The sequence below is a fragment of the Thunnus maccoyii genome, chromosome 2 (assembly GCF_910596095.1).
Source record: "Thunnus maccoyii chromosome 2, fThuMac1.1, whole genome shotgun sequence".
Classification (NCBI taxonomy): Eukaryota; Metazoa; Chordata; class Actinopteri; order Scombriformes; family Scombridae; genus Thunnus; species Thunnus maccoyii.
Window position 1 is genome coordinate 10,387,178 of NC_056534.1, and position 16,481 is coordinate 10,403,658.

At 41.4% G+C, this 16,481-nt stretch overlaps 2 protein-coding genes across 2 annotated transcripts in view; both read left to right on the top strand.

Annotated features, from left to right (window-relative positions):
• LOC121904857 (perforin-1-like) overlaps positions 1 to 16,481 on the top strand; it is a 33,160-nt gene that overhangs the window by 9,715 nt on the left and 6,964 nt on the right. The window lies entirely within an intron of this gene.
• On the top strand, positions 381 to 16,407 carry LOC121904892 (perforin-1-like). Its single transcript, XM_042422683.1, has 12 exons — positions 381 to 395; positions 1,109 to 1,221; positions 8,948 to 9,027; positions 9,721 to 10,009; positions 10,117 to 10,196; positions 10,663 to 10,708; positions 10,988 to 11,130; positions 11,226 to 11,364; positions 11,463 to 11,543; positions 11,860 to 12,356; positions 13,036 to 13,132; positions 13,619 to 16,407. Exons 4-12 carry the CDS (start codon positions 9,740 to 9,742, stop codon positions 13,847 to 13,849), a joined length of 1,584 nt encoding a protein of 527 aa, XP_042278617.1. The 5' UTR covers positions 381 to 395; positions 1,109 to 1,221; positions 8,948 to 9,027; positions 9,721 to 9,739; the 3' UTR covers positions 13,850 to 16,407.

Below are 16,481 nucleotides of genomic sequence, written 5' to 3' on the forward strand. Positions count from 1 at the left end.
TGTCACTGTAAATAATATCAGAAATACCACAAAAATATGTCTGCTGAGTGGATTAACTCTGCAGTTATGAACATTGCGGCCAATGTGGTGCCCACTAAAGTGTGATCACATTTTGGTAAACTAAATTGTTTGGTTTTAGTGTGTTTGAAAGAGGATATGCGTTTTATTTGTGTACTGTTTTTCATTTTCTTAAAAAAAAAAAAAAGCATAATCTAGTTTAAATCAGAATAATTTGTGTGCTATAGCAGTTTTCTGACAATAGGTGGCAGTGTGGACCGCGGTTTGCCACAGTGACTGTAATAAGGTACATGCGCAGCTGTCTTCTCCTCACGACTGTGGACAATTCATCAGCGACAAGCCACGTCTCTGGCTCACGTTTCTGTCCTGTATTTCAGGTTAGTAATGTGTCAGAAACTTACAGAAATTGCTGTAGTTTGTCAACTAATGCTGAGAGGTCATTTCAGTTTAAGTATGAGAGTGAAACGGGCAGTGATAGAGTTTGTTTGTCTCCCTGCTACAAAAGTAGCAACCTCCAACAATAACAAAAAATGCGCCAGGCGCACACACGTCTTTTTGTTAGTTGACATGCTAATCCTGAAATGTTAGTTTGGGCCACATGTCTCCTCTGTTTTGGTTAATTTTATATACTGGTTGACTCCATAAATGATTTGTGACGTTTAAGATGTATAATAATTTTAAATTATGTTAAAAATTGTGTTGGGAACAGTTTAAGTGTGTTAATTTGATTTTCAGGTGTTCAGTTATTAGCACTGAACATTATGTGTAAGCCTGCCTGATAGTTGGTAGTATCTGTGTGTCAGTGCATTTAAGATGCGACTATAGCCAAAACTTATTTGGCAGAATGAATGTAGAGATATGAAAGTAACACAGAGACAAAATGTGTGTGTATAGAGTTTGACATTTGAAAAATATGTCCAGACAAAATATGTCTAGTGAGACAATGATGTCCAGAAATAGTAAAGACTGGTTAAATGAAGGAAAGGGTAATGCACACTACACTGAATGAGATGTGAATAAACACAACTGTGGACAATTCAACAGCGACAAGCCACGTTTCTCTATCTCACATTTCTGTCTTGTATTTCAGGATACATATAACTGTTTATAGATGCTGCACCCCAGTACCTGTAACAGAATACATCATCGAATACATCAACAGCTTCATGAACAATAAGCCCTTACTAGAGTCAGAGGATTTAGGTATGGCACACTTATTAGACTTGAAAGACGCAGTTGATACAGTCATTCTGGGTCATGTTTCTGATTCACAAGTGCACGTCACAGATGGTGTTGTATCAAATGATCCATGTCCAAACGTCAATGTTGAAGTAAGTCAAACTAATGTTGATGCTAACCCAGCTGTGGCTACAGGTAGTGAGGGTACTGAAGTTGGTACTCCTAGTGTAACTTGCAGTGCAGCCACTACAACTAGGGACACCTATGACACAGAGCTGCAGAGGACATTGACTAGTTATGAGGAGCTTAGCAAAAAAATCATGCAGTACATTCCCACACCCACTCCACAGTCTGCACCTCAGTCACCTGTGAAAATATAGTCTATGTTACAGAGTAGAAATGTAACAGACACCAAGTGTTTAAGTGAAAATACACCTGTGACACATGACAAAATGGTGTCTTAAGAGAGCTTTCGCACCCTCAACGCAGAGAATTTAAGATTCAGGGGGTCAGATTGGAGACCAGGGGTCAGAAATCAGTTACAGTGGTGTTTGCTGGCAGATTGAAGAAGGCTTAAAGGAGCAGTTCAGTGATGCAGAGATTGCAAGAGCTGTCCTCAGAGTTATCAAACGTGGGAAGACATGTTGATGAATAAGGATCGAGGACATAAGTATGACGATGTCACTGATGAGGCAATCTTAAAACTGATGAAGAAAATAATGAGTGATGAAAGTGAAAGACAGTGGCGGACAGGTCCAGCCACCTGCCAAAAGCTCATAAATGCATACAGTGCTCAGCTTGAAGTTAACACTGCTCAGTGTCCTAGCGTTAAGGAGGAAAGTTTAGAGAATAAACCAAAGGCAGATATGATTCAGCGGTTAACAGGGAAAGTTAAAAAATTTACAAGTCTTGTTGAACTCATGCAACAGTCCATATAAACACAAAAGCCAGAACAGATCAGCCACTCCTGGGTCAGTGTAGGAGAGAGAAATTGCACGGCTGTGATAAGTGTGTTGAACAGAATTGTCATGATTGTACTCACTGTTTCCACTGTGGTGAAGAGGGCCACAGAGCAGTGGGCTGTCTGATGAAACCGACATGTCAGGGAAACTGGAGCCGGTTCCTGTCGAGGGACAAACAGTGACCAGCTACTGTCCCAGCCTAGCACATGTCATACTGCTCAGCCAGACAAAGAAAGAATCACAAAGTCTAACACTCAAACAGAAAACAAAGTAACAGAAAACCAGGGACAGAAACAACCAGACAAAACAACCAATGGACTCACTCATGACTTACCTAACAACAAAAGTGAACACTTAGCCAAGCTCACTGAGAGAAAAGCCCTCACCCATTGTAATTTAAATGACTTAGCAGTCAGTGCTCTGCTAGACACGGGAGCCCAAGTAAGCATGATTGATAGAGACTGGAAAAGCAAGTACCTACCCGACACCACTGTTAGGCCACTTTGCGAAATCATTGATGACGAAGAATTAAAAGTCTGTGCAGTGACTGGTGACGCCATCCCATTTGATGGTTTGGTTGCCCTTACTGGGGAATGAGAACCCCAATTTGTCAATCACTGTGCCTTTTCTTGTCAGCAGCGTTGCTCTGGCGAGACCACTGCTGGAGTTTAATATGGTGGAAGAGATGATACGGGAACAACCTGAAAAGCTGATTCTGACCCTCATCGCTTTGCTCTGTAATGCCATGTTGATACCAGCGGAAAAGGCAGAGTTCCTTGTGAACTTCATTCAGACTGACAAACCCTCTGTGCAGTGTAGGTGCCTACAGACAGGCAGACAGGACACTGTCATCTCAGCAGGTCAGATGGCCTGGGTCAAATGCCAAGTCCCGCCCAACATGGGCCCTTCTGACTCAGTCCCCCTGTTTGAGCCTGATGATAACAATCTACACCCACAGATCTGGATGATAGTGACACTTTGTTGGAGGTACAAAATCCAAGGAAACCCTATGTAGCTTTACCTGTGGGGAACAACACAAAACATGCAGTCACTCTACTGAGAAAGACAATCCTTGGAAGCATCCACTGTGTTGAAGAAGTGATCACAACAGACTCCCCTGAGACACCCAAGCCCACAGTGGCCGTTAACAGAGTTGTTCCATCATCTGCTGCCACCAGTCGATCCCCATGGCAACCTCCCATCAACCTTAGTCACCTCAATGATGAACAAAGTGTAAAAGGTAACAAAATGCTTTGTGAAAAAGCTGGAGCTTTTGCACGTTACAGCAATGATATTGAATGCATACCGAGCCTGTAGATGTCAATCACTCTTGAGGACAAATACCTGCACAGAGAACCTACTCAACAGTCCCAAAGCCACTGTTTAAAGAAGTGAAGGAGCACACACAGGAACTCTTGTTGAGAGGCTGGATAGTTAAATCCAAGTCCCCATATGCTGCTCCAGTTGTCTGTGGCAGGAAGAAAGATGGCAGCCTGCGTCTGTGCATTGATTACCGCCTCCTGAATAAAAAGACTGTCCCTGATCAAAACCAGCTGCCCAGAATACAAGACCTAACAGACACCCTTGGTGGCTATACCTGGTATATTTAGTATTCTGGACCAGGGGAAAGCCTACCGCCAGGGCTTTGTCGCTGAGTGTTTGCACCACTTCACTGCCTTCATTACTCTATCGGGTCTCTACAAATGGGTTTGGATCCCATCTTGACTCTCAAACACCCCCTGCAGCCTTTCAGCAGAGTACGGAGGAGATACTAGTCCCTCTTAGAGATGAGTGCCACATCCAGTATCTTGAACAACGTGCTCTGTTACGCAAAAACATTTGATGAACATGTTGATGCCCTCCGCAAAGTTCTCCAGACTCTCCAGCGTTATGGAGTTAAACCTGAGAAATGTGAACTTTTCAAACAAGAGGTCAGGTACGTGGGTCATCTCGTGTCAGCCGAAGGAGTCAAAATAGACCCACATGACCTTGCAGCCGTATGAAACCTCACAAGCAAGACACTGCAGACAGTTGGTGAAGCAAGAAAGTTTTCCCTGGATCGCAAAACCGATCTACGAGCTGCTCCAAACTAAGCCAGAGAAAACCCAGATCCCAACACGTGGGAGAAACACCAAACACCCTTAGCTGCCTTCCTGAGGGCCTGTTGTCTGGACCACTGCACATCAGGAAGCCTTCGAACAACTCATCACCCTCCTCACAAACCCACCTGTCTTGGCATATCCCGATTTCAACCTGCCTTTCATGCTACATACTGACGCATAAGACCAGGGCCTAGGAGCTGTCCTTTATCAGCACCAGAATGGAAAATTAAGAGTCATTAGATATGGATCAAGGATGTTGACACCAGCCGAACGCAATTACCATCTGCTAGTGGGAAACTGGAGTTCTCCGAATTTAAATGGGCTGACAAATTTCAGGATTACTTGTACTACGCTCCCAATTCACTGTTTACACGGACAACAACCTGGTAACCTATGTCATGAGTACAGAAAAACGCAATGGTATTGGTTATCGATGGATTGGGGAACTCATATTTCCAGTTCAACATCAAATACAGGCCTGGAAAGTCAAACATGGATGCAGACATACTGTCTCACCTCCCCTTGGATATGGAGAAATATGAAGTGGCTTGTACAGGGGATCTCTCAAAAGAGGCAGTGTGTGCTACATAGAGTGGGAGTCAGGCAGCAGAACAGAAAGATGTGGCCTGGGTTGCAGCCCTCAACATTTCTCCCTCAGACTCTCACCAGCAATCTCATTCTCAGATGTCAACTATCAGCCACAACAATCTTGTGAGGGCCCAAAGAGAGGATCAAGCTAAAGGGAAGATAGTTGAGTTAAAGGAGTCAGACACAAACTTGACAGCTGAAATACGCAAAACTGTAAGTGCAGCCACACGAAAGTTGCTTCATGAGTGGAACAGGCCATACCTTGAAAATGACCTCCTTTACAGACAAACAAATCAGCAAAGGCAACTAGACCTCCCTGAAATACAGGATGCTAGCTCTGAAAGATCTCCACAATGAGGTACGCCATATTGGCACAGAAAGAGTGCTCCACCTTGCAAGGGAGAGGTTTTACTGGCCCTTTCGGCCAAGGAAGTTGAGGACTGTGTCACCCACAAATGTCCATGCATTAAATCTAAGAAACCCGCAACACACATTCAAGTTCCCATGGGCAGCATCACATCCAACTTCCCTTTAGAGCTTGTATGTATTGACTACTTGCATCTGAAAACCAGTTGTGGAGGGTATGAATATTCTAGTGGAAGTTGATCACTTCACTAGATTTGCTCAGGCATATCCCACCAAGAATAAAAGTGGAAAAACAGCTGCTGAGCGTATTTTCTAGGGCTGTAGTCAACCAAAGAAAGTCTTGGTTGACTGAAATCTTCAACTAATCTATTAGTCGCGGGGGGGGGGGGGGGTCGGCTGTAACGGGAGAGAGTGCACAGTGAACTCCGCAGTCACACATTTCTTCGCGTCGGTTAGGCTAACCTATTGTTGCTAACTTTGGAGCTAACCCCCTTCACTTTTCCAGCACTTGGGGAAACAACAGACGTCACTTTTTAGCATTTATTAACTGTTACACACTGGATTCTGTACTGTACATTTACTGCCAGACTGACAACTTACTGCTAACCTTTTTTTTCTGCTCCGTTCGTGTCCACCGTCACTTTCCTGCCGCTCACTCTTTCCCGATTGCTACGCAAATGTACTACGCAATGCCAGAGTTACGCTACCAATAGTTTCCCAGGCAACGACACGGAGGTTGACTCACGTACCGGAACAGCACTGCACAAACACTCCCAAACACTATTGATTTCCAAATCAATGGATATTTGGCGTTACTTTTGACATTAAAAATTTTTTTTTTGGCCTGGCGGGAGTTCTTGTTGATATAATTATAGGAAAAACACTGATTCAGTAAACATTCAGTACGTTCAGTAAACATTCAGTACGTTCAGTAAACGCTCAGTAAACATTGAGTACAATTAGACCCAGCAGTCTCCATTAGGTTGGGCGAGTTCAAAGTTGTGAAAACAACGGGGGTGTTTTGAATACAGTCTGTCCCTCCCACCGCAGGAAATAATGGATTAATCCTGGAAGGCTGTTGATGTTGCACTCTTCTTCTTATGAAAGTAACACAGAGATTATTCGACCAATGAGAATTTGGTTGGACAAGAGCATATCTACCAACTAATCAACCAGTTGACCAGGACACTACAGCCCTAGTATTTTCAATGCCTTTATACCCAGATTTGGATATCCATCCGAACTACATCATGACAAAGGTTGTGAATTTCAGAACAAACTGTTTCAGTCATTGCAAAAACTGTCTGGAGTCGGCCACTCAAGAACATCGCCCTATCACCCACAAGGCAATCCGGCTGAGCAGCTGAACCACATCATTCTCCAGATGTTGAGAACATTGATTGAAAGCGAGAAACTACAGTGGAAGGATCACCTCAGGCATGTTGTATACGCATATAACTGTAACTACCCGTCATGAATCTAACAGTTACTCACCCTTTTTCTTCCTCTACTGCTGCCATCCTCATCTCCCAGTTGACTTGCTGTTTGGGTTAGTTGTAGAAAAGGAACCAGACTCACTCAGAGGATATGCAGAAAAATGGGCTGAGAGAATGTCAGAAGCCTACCAGATTGCTAGTAAAAAAAGCAAAAGATCTAGTGCAAGAGGGAAGGTAACATATGATAAGAAAGCAAAAGGGGTTGTGCTACAACCAGGAGACAGAATCCTAGTCCGGAACCTCAGTGAACACGGAGGACCTGGCAAATTAAGATCGCCCTGGCAGAAGGCTATCTACATAGTCAAAAGTCAACTTGCTGAGAGTCCAGTGTACATTGTCTGTCCTAAATCCAGAGACAAGCAAAAAAAAACAACACTGCATCACAATCTCCTATTGCTGGTGAACGACTTACCTGTTGAAGTCACCCCATCTCAAGCCAGACCTATCCCTGAAAGGAAAACACATCACAGACAAAGACAACCAAGAGTGACAGACACTCAAAGACAAACACACATGAGTGACAGCACTGAAAATGATTCAGATGGTGACTGTAATTCTGGATACTGGTTTAGGACACCTGCAGAAAGAACAGAGCAGAGACCTGTTACCCACCATGAGCAACTCACCATTCATCAGAGGGAACCTACCCGAGAACCAGCAGAAGACCCAGCTGTTCCAGCATCTCCTAGGAAGGAAAGTCACGCTGTGCCTGAATACTTACCAAATCCCATCCTGTTACAGGAAGAAAATAGAATCAAAGAGGGACACACCTCACCTCCACACCCACTAGTACCATACATTCCGCCTATATGTATGCCATGCTCACATCCCACACGTGTCATATACTTACTGTGGATCAGCTACAAAGACTCCGTTCACAATGTTTGTCTGTTAAATAAAGATTTGAAAATTAAGGAGGTTAAGAGTCAAGAACGGTTAAAAGTCGGAGGTAAAGAGTTTGAGAAATGCCGGGAGTCATTTTTATTTTGTGTGTGCCCACTAAGTGGTGCCCACTAAATAAATGAAATTGTTTGGTTTTAGTGTGTTTGAAAGAGGATATTTATTTTATTTGTGTACTGTTTTTCCTTTTCTTAAAAAAAATAATAATTTAGTTTAAATCGGGATAATTGGTCTGCTATAGCAGTTTTCTGACAATAGGTGGCACTTTGAGACCGTGGTTTGCCACAGTGACTGTAGTAAGGAGCATACACAGCTGTCTCCTCCTCACAACTGTGGACAGCTACAAGCCATGTCTCTCTGTCTCACGTTTCTGTCCTGTATTCAGGTTAGTAATGTGTCAAAAACTTACAGAAATTGTTGTAGTTTGTCAGCTAATGCTAAGAGATAATTTCAGTTTAAGTATGAGAGTGAAACAGGCAGTGAGAGTTTGTTTGTCCCATTGCTACAAAAGTAGTAACCTCCAAGAATAACAACAATGGCGTCAGGCGCACACACATCTTCCTGTTAATGGACATGCTAATCCTGAAATGTTAGTTTGGGCCACATGTCTCCACTATTTTGGTTGATTTTACATACTGGTTGACTCCATAAATGATTTGTGACGTTTAAGATGTATAATAATTTTAAAATCTGTTAAAAACGGTGTTGGGAACAGTATTAGTGTATGAATTTGATGTTCAGATGTTCGGTTATTAGCACTGTTATGTGTAAGCCCGCCTGATAGTTGGTAGTATCTGTGTGTCTGTGCATTTAAGATGCAACTATAGCCAAAACTTATTTGGAACTATGAATGTATAGATATGAAAGTAACACAGAGAGAAAATGTGTTTGTATAGAGTTTGACATTTCATTTTTGTACATGTTGTATAAACACAGAAAATATGTCTAGTGAGACAATGAATGTCCAGTGATAGTAAAGACTGGTTAAATGAAGAAAAGGGCAATGCACACTATACAGTGAATGAGATGTAAATAAACACAACTGTGGACAATTCAACAGCAACAAGCCATGTCTCTCTGCCTTATTTCTGTCCTGTATTTCATGATACATATAACTGCTTATGGGTGCTGCAGACCAGTACCTGTAACACCAGTCAAGCACGACATAAATTCAAAGACTTATGGGAAGGCATCATTGCAGCTTATTTCAGGGAAATGTTCTTTAACATCATGCTTTTCCAATAAATCTTGAAATTAGTTGTTTGTTTCTGCTATTCCACTATTTGTTAGGCTATTATATAGTAAATATGACCGCAATGTTTGCTGTTACCTGCAGACTTGACAATCACAACATCCTGGGACTGACTGAGACACACAAAAGAGAAACATTGAGAAACCCTGTTGATACCTGAAGAGGTAATCATAAACATGAACATAAACAAAAAATAAACATGTGCATGATAAACATTTAAAGGGTCAGCTCACCCAAATTACAAAATAAATGATATTACTCACCTACAGTGGTATTTACTCATGCAGATTTATTTTAATTTGATTTAGTTTTGACAAAATAATCACTTACTATCTTATTTAGAGTTTTCAACTTTATCTCACAGTCTGCATTAGCAGGTGGAGTAGCCTCAGTTGTCATCAAATGTTTTATGTGATTTCCTGACACAGTAGAGGTGAATGGATTTTCACTTGTGGTGCTTAACACATCAAATACGACATGAAAAACAAGGTGTACATGACAGTGACAGCTGATAGCAGCAAAGACCACCTAATCAGCTCCTAGCAGATGCAAGACAGGCAAGAGTTGGATGAACTTTGAGAGAAGGAGAAGAAAGAGGAGGAAGAGTCCAATAAACTGGTTGATGAGCATTATGATAAAGACATGAAACAAGGTCCACAGTTTGATAAATTGTCAAGACATCATAGCAAACTTAATACACAGATACATAGAGGTAAAATTATGTTTTCATCCTGCAACAGGGTAATAAAGAAACTAATGTTTGTAGTTCTTGTTGCAGTCATTAATAATTGTGTAGCTGAAATGACACTCACTGATTTCCTTTTCCACTGTCTCTGTCTTTCTCTGAAACATTTCAGTGTCTCTTTGCCTCCCGCCATGCTCTCCATTTCATCCTCACCCCCTCTCTACCTTAGTTTCCTCCTCTTTGTTTTGTACCACTCCCCTGTTCTCTCCTGTCGGATTGGGAACTACAGCCAGTGTGAGTCTGCTCCCTTTGTGCCAGGCCACAACCTGGTGGGAGAGGGCTTTGATGTGGTCACCCTGCGGCGAAAAGGAGCTTATTTGGTTGATGTGAGGACCTACCTAACTCCAAGTGACACCTGTACCCTCTGCTCCAACCCTATTCAAGGCGACAGGCTGCAGAAAGTAATTTAAATCAGAAAGGCGCAAACACAGACTTCTGCAGCAACTTAAAGAATTGCACAGACTTCCTGTGCAGATGCTAATCATGCTTTTCTCACCTTAATTTTCAGCTGCCAGTCTCTGTAGTGGACTGGCGTGCATTCAGCAGATGCAATACTGACCTCTACAGCAGTGCACACACATCCGTTAGGTATTGTATTACACAGCATCATGATCACTGAAAGGATTATATCATTCATTTTCACATTTTAATTGTCATTCCTGTGCCTCAAGGCAGGTCAGTAAATATTTATGAATTTGTGCCAGTGTTCACTGAACTGAGCCTTTTGGGGTTTCTCCCCTTATGTGATTTATTTTTTCATCCAATCAGTGTCTCCGCATGAAATCTGGCATCAAAGTGACACAACCTGAAATGTACTCAAAAATGGGAGTCATTCCCCTTTAATAGGCATTTGAGTGTTTGTGATTACTATCAAACCACACAGACTCATGCAGCCACTGTATTCCATGACCTAAATTGTTGACATTTATCACGTATTACAATTGAAAATCAAACTATTCAATTCCAATTTTCTTTTCATTTGTGAATATAAATTTTGACATCCTGAAAAAATTGAGTTTTAATGATGATTCTTTCCTGTAAATTGTGTCCACAGCTCACTGATTAACACATACACCTACCAGGACAGTAATGACTGGAAGGTAGGAAACATTTCACTGCTGCAGTGACTGCAGAGCTGATATTAGATTTTGAAGCACCATTCTGCCTAAATAAGGTGCACATAATGTTCTTTTCAATTTGCTGTCCTTAATGCTTCCAGAACACTATGTTAAATTAAGGTATTTTTATTAAGGTATATTAGGTATTTTCAAATAAATAATGGTTTTATAAATCAATGGTTATATTTAATATACTACATGATGGTGATTATAGTTGGAACAAAACAGAATAAACAGATTATGATCTTTTGTTTTCATCAGTTTGGCCTGGATTTAGATAAGTTTGTTTCAGCCAACCTGGATATAGGGGGAACACGTTCGTCTGCGTATAACTTTGCTACAGCAAGGACACGAGAGGACCGCTACTTCTTTAGTACACACAGGGTCACCTGTAGCCATTACAGGTAAGGTGTGAAGACCCCTGCATCACCATAGAATTATTGATTCTTCAGTTATGTTTATATACACAGATAAATTACCAGTGTGTCTCTGAGTCTAGTTACCGTGTGTCAAGCACACCACCCCTCAGCCCTGAGTTCAGTAAGGATTTGGCAAGGCTGTCAAGTTCCTATGACTCCTATACCAGGGCTCAGTACAGTGAACTCATAAATACCTACGGCACACACTATATCCGCCAGGTTAAAACACACACACATTCATCATTCTTATTTCCTTATTTCGCAAATTAAAAAAAAAAAAAAAAATTTTGTCTCAACAACATTGTACTTCGTTTCAGGTTAATCTTGGGGGACGACTCAGGCGAGTCACAGCTGCACGTAGCTGTTTGTCCACACTGAATGGGCTCTCCTCAGATGAGGTTAGTAGTACACGTCAGTACACATTAACTAAATTGCTAAATTTGTACACACACTCCATATGCACACTTTCACACGTTACACTGTCTTGAAAGAAAGATAAGATTTTTGAGTTGAGCACATTCAAACAAACGATGTAAATCATTTATATGCTGCTACACCAAACTCCATGATATCTCCAATAGTGTGTCATTTACTGGAGGGATGAACGCTATTCTTCGAAAAGATATTCCCTCATTTGATATTTTGATGATGGTGATGGGGAGCACTGTCGACCATTGGCCATAAAAACATGTTATTTCTCCTCCTGTCCTCCAGGTGCACTCCTGCTTATCACTTGGTGTCTCTGTAGGCCTGGGGAAGGTGACAGTATCCAGTAACCATAAGTCTTGCACCAGTGTCCTACAGAACCAGGACTTGTCCAACTCATACAGCTCTGGTCTCCACCAACATCAAACAGAGGTGGTAGGAGGCACTTTTTGGTCAGGGGAGTTTTCACTCTCTCATAACGACTCCCTGGGCTATGAGAACTGGCTGAAAACCCTCAAGGACCAGCCAGATATTGTTGAGTATTCCCTCAGACCAGTGTACGAGTTGGTGCCAAATGAGACGCAGAGGGCCGGGATGAAGGCTGCCATTGAGCAGTACTTAGCAGACAACGCTGTGCCTAACTCACCCAAAGAACCAGATTGTGGGTGGCGCATTCCCAACCTGGCTCCCAACTGCTGTCCTCAACGGGCCTGGAAAGGAACACTGGTGGTGACCATCGTCCAAGCCTGGGGTCTGAAAGGAGATCCAACTGGCACAACTGAAGGGTGCGTAAAGTCCCACTGTGTAACACTATGCAGTGTTGTCTGACATGAAAGTTGACAATCGTGAGAGAAACTTGATCAAAGCTTTGGTCGTCAATCCAAAATGGTGCTCGACTAAAGACAGCCCAGTGTTTCCCCCATAATAGTACAGGCCTGGCGAGAACCCCTGCCAGGCCAAAAACTACTTCTTTAAATGCCGAAAATAACGCCAAATATCCATTCGTTCAGAAATCAATAGCGTTTGGGAGCCTCTGAGCAGTGCTGTTTTGAAACGCGAGTCAACGTCTGTGTCGTTGCCTGGGAAACTCAAGGTAGCGTAAGTAAGCGAGTGAGTGGTTAAGTGAGAGAGCGAGCATCAGAATAGAATACACTGCAGCCTGAGGCAAAATTCTGACAGAAGTCTGGAATTTTGCTCTAAATTCTCACAATGCTGCTGCTACGACCCTCATCTACAAACCATCCCAAACATTTACACAAACCAAAATGATGGGGGCAATAACCACGCATTAATCGCACAATATGACATGCCTCAAATTGATGTCGTAGAGTTTGACACAGATTGCAACCAAGATTTTATTAGAACTGTCACACACAGTCTTTAGGCTGGCACTTCAAATATGACATATATCAAACTCAAACATTACTTAATTATTTACTTTTCCATGTTTTCTCTAATTCTCAGGTATGCCAAGATGTGGTATGGTTCCATCTACCACAGGACTCATATGATCTGGTCAAACGACAGCCCTAGATGGAATGCTCGTTATGATCTGGGCAAGGTCAGTAAATCTTCTCAGTACTTCTGTTTACAGGTGTTAGCGAGAACTACTGTATCATGTGAAAAAAGCTGCACAGTCTGATAAATTGCCCTAAATAATGTCACTTCGTTTGGGGCTGAAGTTTGGGGGGGGTTATGGTGTTAGAAAGAAGTGAGGTTGAGGTTGAGGTTAGCAGCTGCAGGCTACATTAGCTGCTACTAGCATAACACACCAAAATCTGTAATGTTGAATGAACTGAGTTGCATTGTGGGTAATGTAAGCATCAGGTTTAGACAAATGCATGGAATTCAAAAGACAATATCTCTGGTTCTGCTGCATCAATTTTTATCCTTATTTAAACTGTCAATTGTGAGCCAGACAATGTTTTACAAGTGCAATGCTAGATTCATAGAGTATTATGATCACAATAATGTGTACAAACACTGTGAATTAAATTGATTGTAAGATTGTAATTGTATTTTTAATTTTTAATTTATTTTCATAAAGGTGGATACAAACTTGGGTTTGAAGGTTGAGGTCTGGGATGAGGACACATACAGCAATGACGACATTCTAGGATCATGTGTGAAATACCTGATCCAGGGGACACACACCTTCACCTGTCCAGCCCCGGGAGGCGGCGCCAAGAACGGTGGCTTCGAGGTCCAGTACACCCTGACCTGCGACCCTCACCTCATTGGAGACAAGTGTAATCATTACAAACCATCTCCACAGTGAGAAATGCATTCTAGGGCCATGCTATTCACAACTTGCCACTTGCTTTACTTTAATCAAGCATGATAGCTGATCAGTTGATCATTTAACAGGTAATAAATGACTGAGGGCTTATACATTTATTTTCCTACCATTGAAACACAATATTTCTTATCTGTTTGGGGTTCAATAAATCATTTGACCATATAAATTACAGGTAAATTCACATAGTGACTTATCTTTACATCTTAAAATAATTATGTTGGTCTTGAAATCAAGTGGAGATAAACTGAATGTGAAACAGTAGAGAAAAATTGTATCAGAATCGAAACTGATTGTACTTGAACATCTTTGTCTGCTCTGGCGTTTCACAGAAAGGAAAACAGTGAAATGCCTATAGCAAATACCAGCTTTAAAGGTTAAATGAAACAAGCTTTTGACAGAGATGCAGCTGGCATGTATCACTGGAATCTGTGGCACATTCCATTTGTGGAATGAAGAAGTCTTTTAGAAAGAGAACAATAACACAGCTTATCTTGTTTTTTGTGTTGTTGCTACGATGTCATGAAAAATTGCGCCTCGTGTTTTGTTCAAACACACACACCCACACCCACACCCACACACACACACACACACACACACACACACACACACACAAACATACTCCAACAAGCACACACACTTTTAATTTTCCACTGTATGTTTTCGCATTAATCTGGTCCTTGATAGATTGCTTAGAAAATGACAACTGTGTGTGTTTGTGTGTGTAAAAAATAATATGCTACTTTTGGCAGGCAGCTGGATTCTCGAGATCACAACATCAAGGATCACATAAGAATTCATCTTTTCGGGCTTCAAGTTGTTCGCTTTTGTGCGGACCAATAATGGTTTGGACCAATTAGCATCCTATGAGGATTCTTACATGATCTCGTGAATCCAGCTGCCTCGCATGGTAGATGGTGATAGACGGTTCATCCGATCACCTCCCAAGTATCTTTTGAAAGTGCCTACCCTTTTCCAAACAGTTTCCAAGGACGACTTCTCAGATGGTTCTGTGTTTGTTCTGTCTGTCTCTCTTTCTTTCTCATGTACTGTGCTTCTTTTTTAATCTAACAGTAACAGGTACAACACAAGTAACTTATACAGATTTATATGGTGCACTATATTTACCCTCCACCATTTAATTTGAGTGTCTGAATTTTCAGTTTGTACATTAATTCACGAAATTGAGCCCTCAAAAAATTTCACAATGGAATGAAAAAAGTAGTTCTGCTAACGATCCCACAATGCATTGCACCGCAATTACTGTTTTGCGACTTTACCACTGTGAGTGATGATACAAAGTGAAGATCAGTAAGATGATGATTAAATGTCAATTTACTGCTCACTATTTAGTAACTTCGTAACAATTGAGTGTCAGTTATATGGGGAGTAATAAATGAGTAAAAATGGGAGTTTTATCATCTCATCTGTCTGTCTTGTAATAACTATCCAATTAATGACCCGTGTAAAAAAAAAAAAAGATTAATGGAAGTTTATTTGTTACTTACGATTGAGAGCTGTGAATTGTGTCAGCCAGTTCCCAACAGAATCTCAAAGATGATAGTCATGGAAACAAACATGCAGCTGAATGTGCTTCAAGTGTGTGCAACTACTTGAAAATTAACAACTTTTTTTCTTACATCACCAGGCAGTATAACCTGCAGGTGGATCAAAAGAAAATATAAATATTATCTACATTTAACTCTGACTCAGGTGGACAAACAGTAATAAAGCATATTGTATCAGAAGAAATGTCAGAGGATTAACACAAAAGTGATTTAGTGTGACAAGAAAGATGGTGTACAACCTGTTTGACTGTTTTATTGTTTCAAGTGAACGGAAATCGAAAGGGAATTCATGTTAGTCTTACATGAACCATCTGTCAAAACAGGCCTGTGACACCCCTGTGGGGTGGTACTTTTAAAGAACCGTCAAAAAAAAAGGAACCAGCAGATGGTGGGGGTCAAGGAGATTACGCTATTGTCTGGATATTGGAATAAATCTGAGCCTATTACTCTGGATTTTTTTGTTTGAAAGACCCATAAACAGAGAGTTGCAATAATCCAGCCTGCTCATGACAAATGCATACATGAGTTTCTCTGAGTCAGATTAAGAAATAAAGCCTCTGATTCTGGAAATGTTTCTGAGTTGGAAAAAGGCAACTTTGGTGATGCTGTTAAAAGCTGAGTTCACTATCCATGGTTACTCCCGGGTTTTGAATCTGGTCACTTGTTTTTAGTGATCTGGACTCCAGATACTTGCAGACAAGTCATCTCTGGGCTTTAAATCTGAGCCTATTACTCTGCTTACTCATTTGCTTACTCATTGTCTCCTCTCTTTTATCAATGAAAATGTCAATCAGTGTTCCTCAAAGGGCATCAAATACACGCAAACTCCCAACCACAAAGATGTTCCAGGAAATCGAACTGCTGCTTAAGTTAATAAGCTGCACTACACATATAAGAACCATTCAGAAAAACACTTTTAAATGAGTTTCAGGGTCAGGAATTTCAGTTTATTTCACAGTTTTCCAAGTCTGTCCTAAAACAACAGTCAGGTGTCCAAATGAACACTGAAACACGTTTTTCTTGGCATAATCATTCCTCCTGTTCAT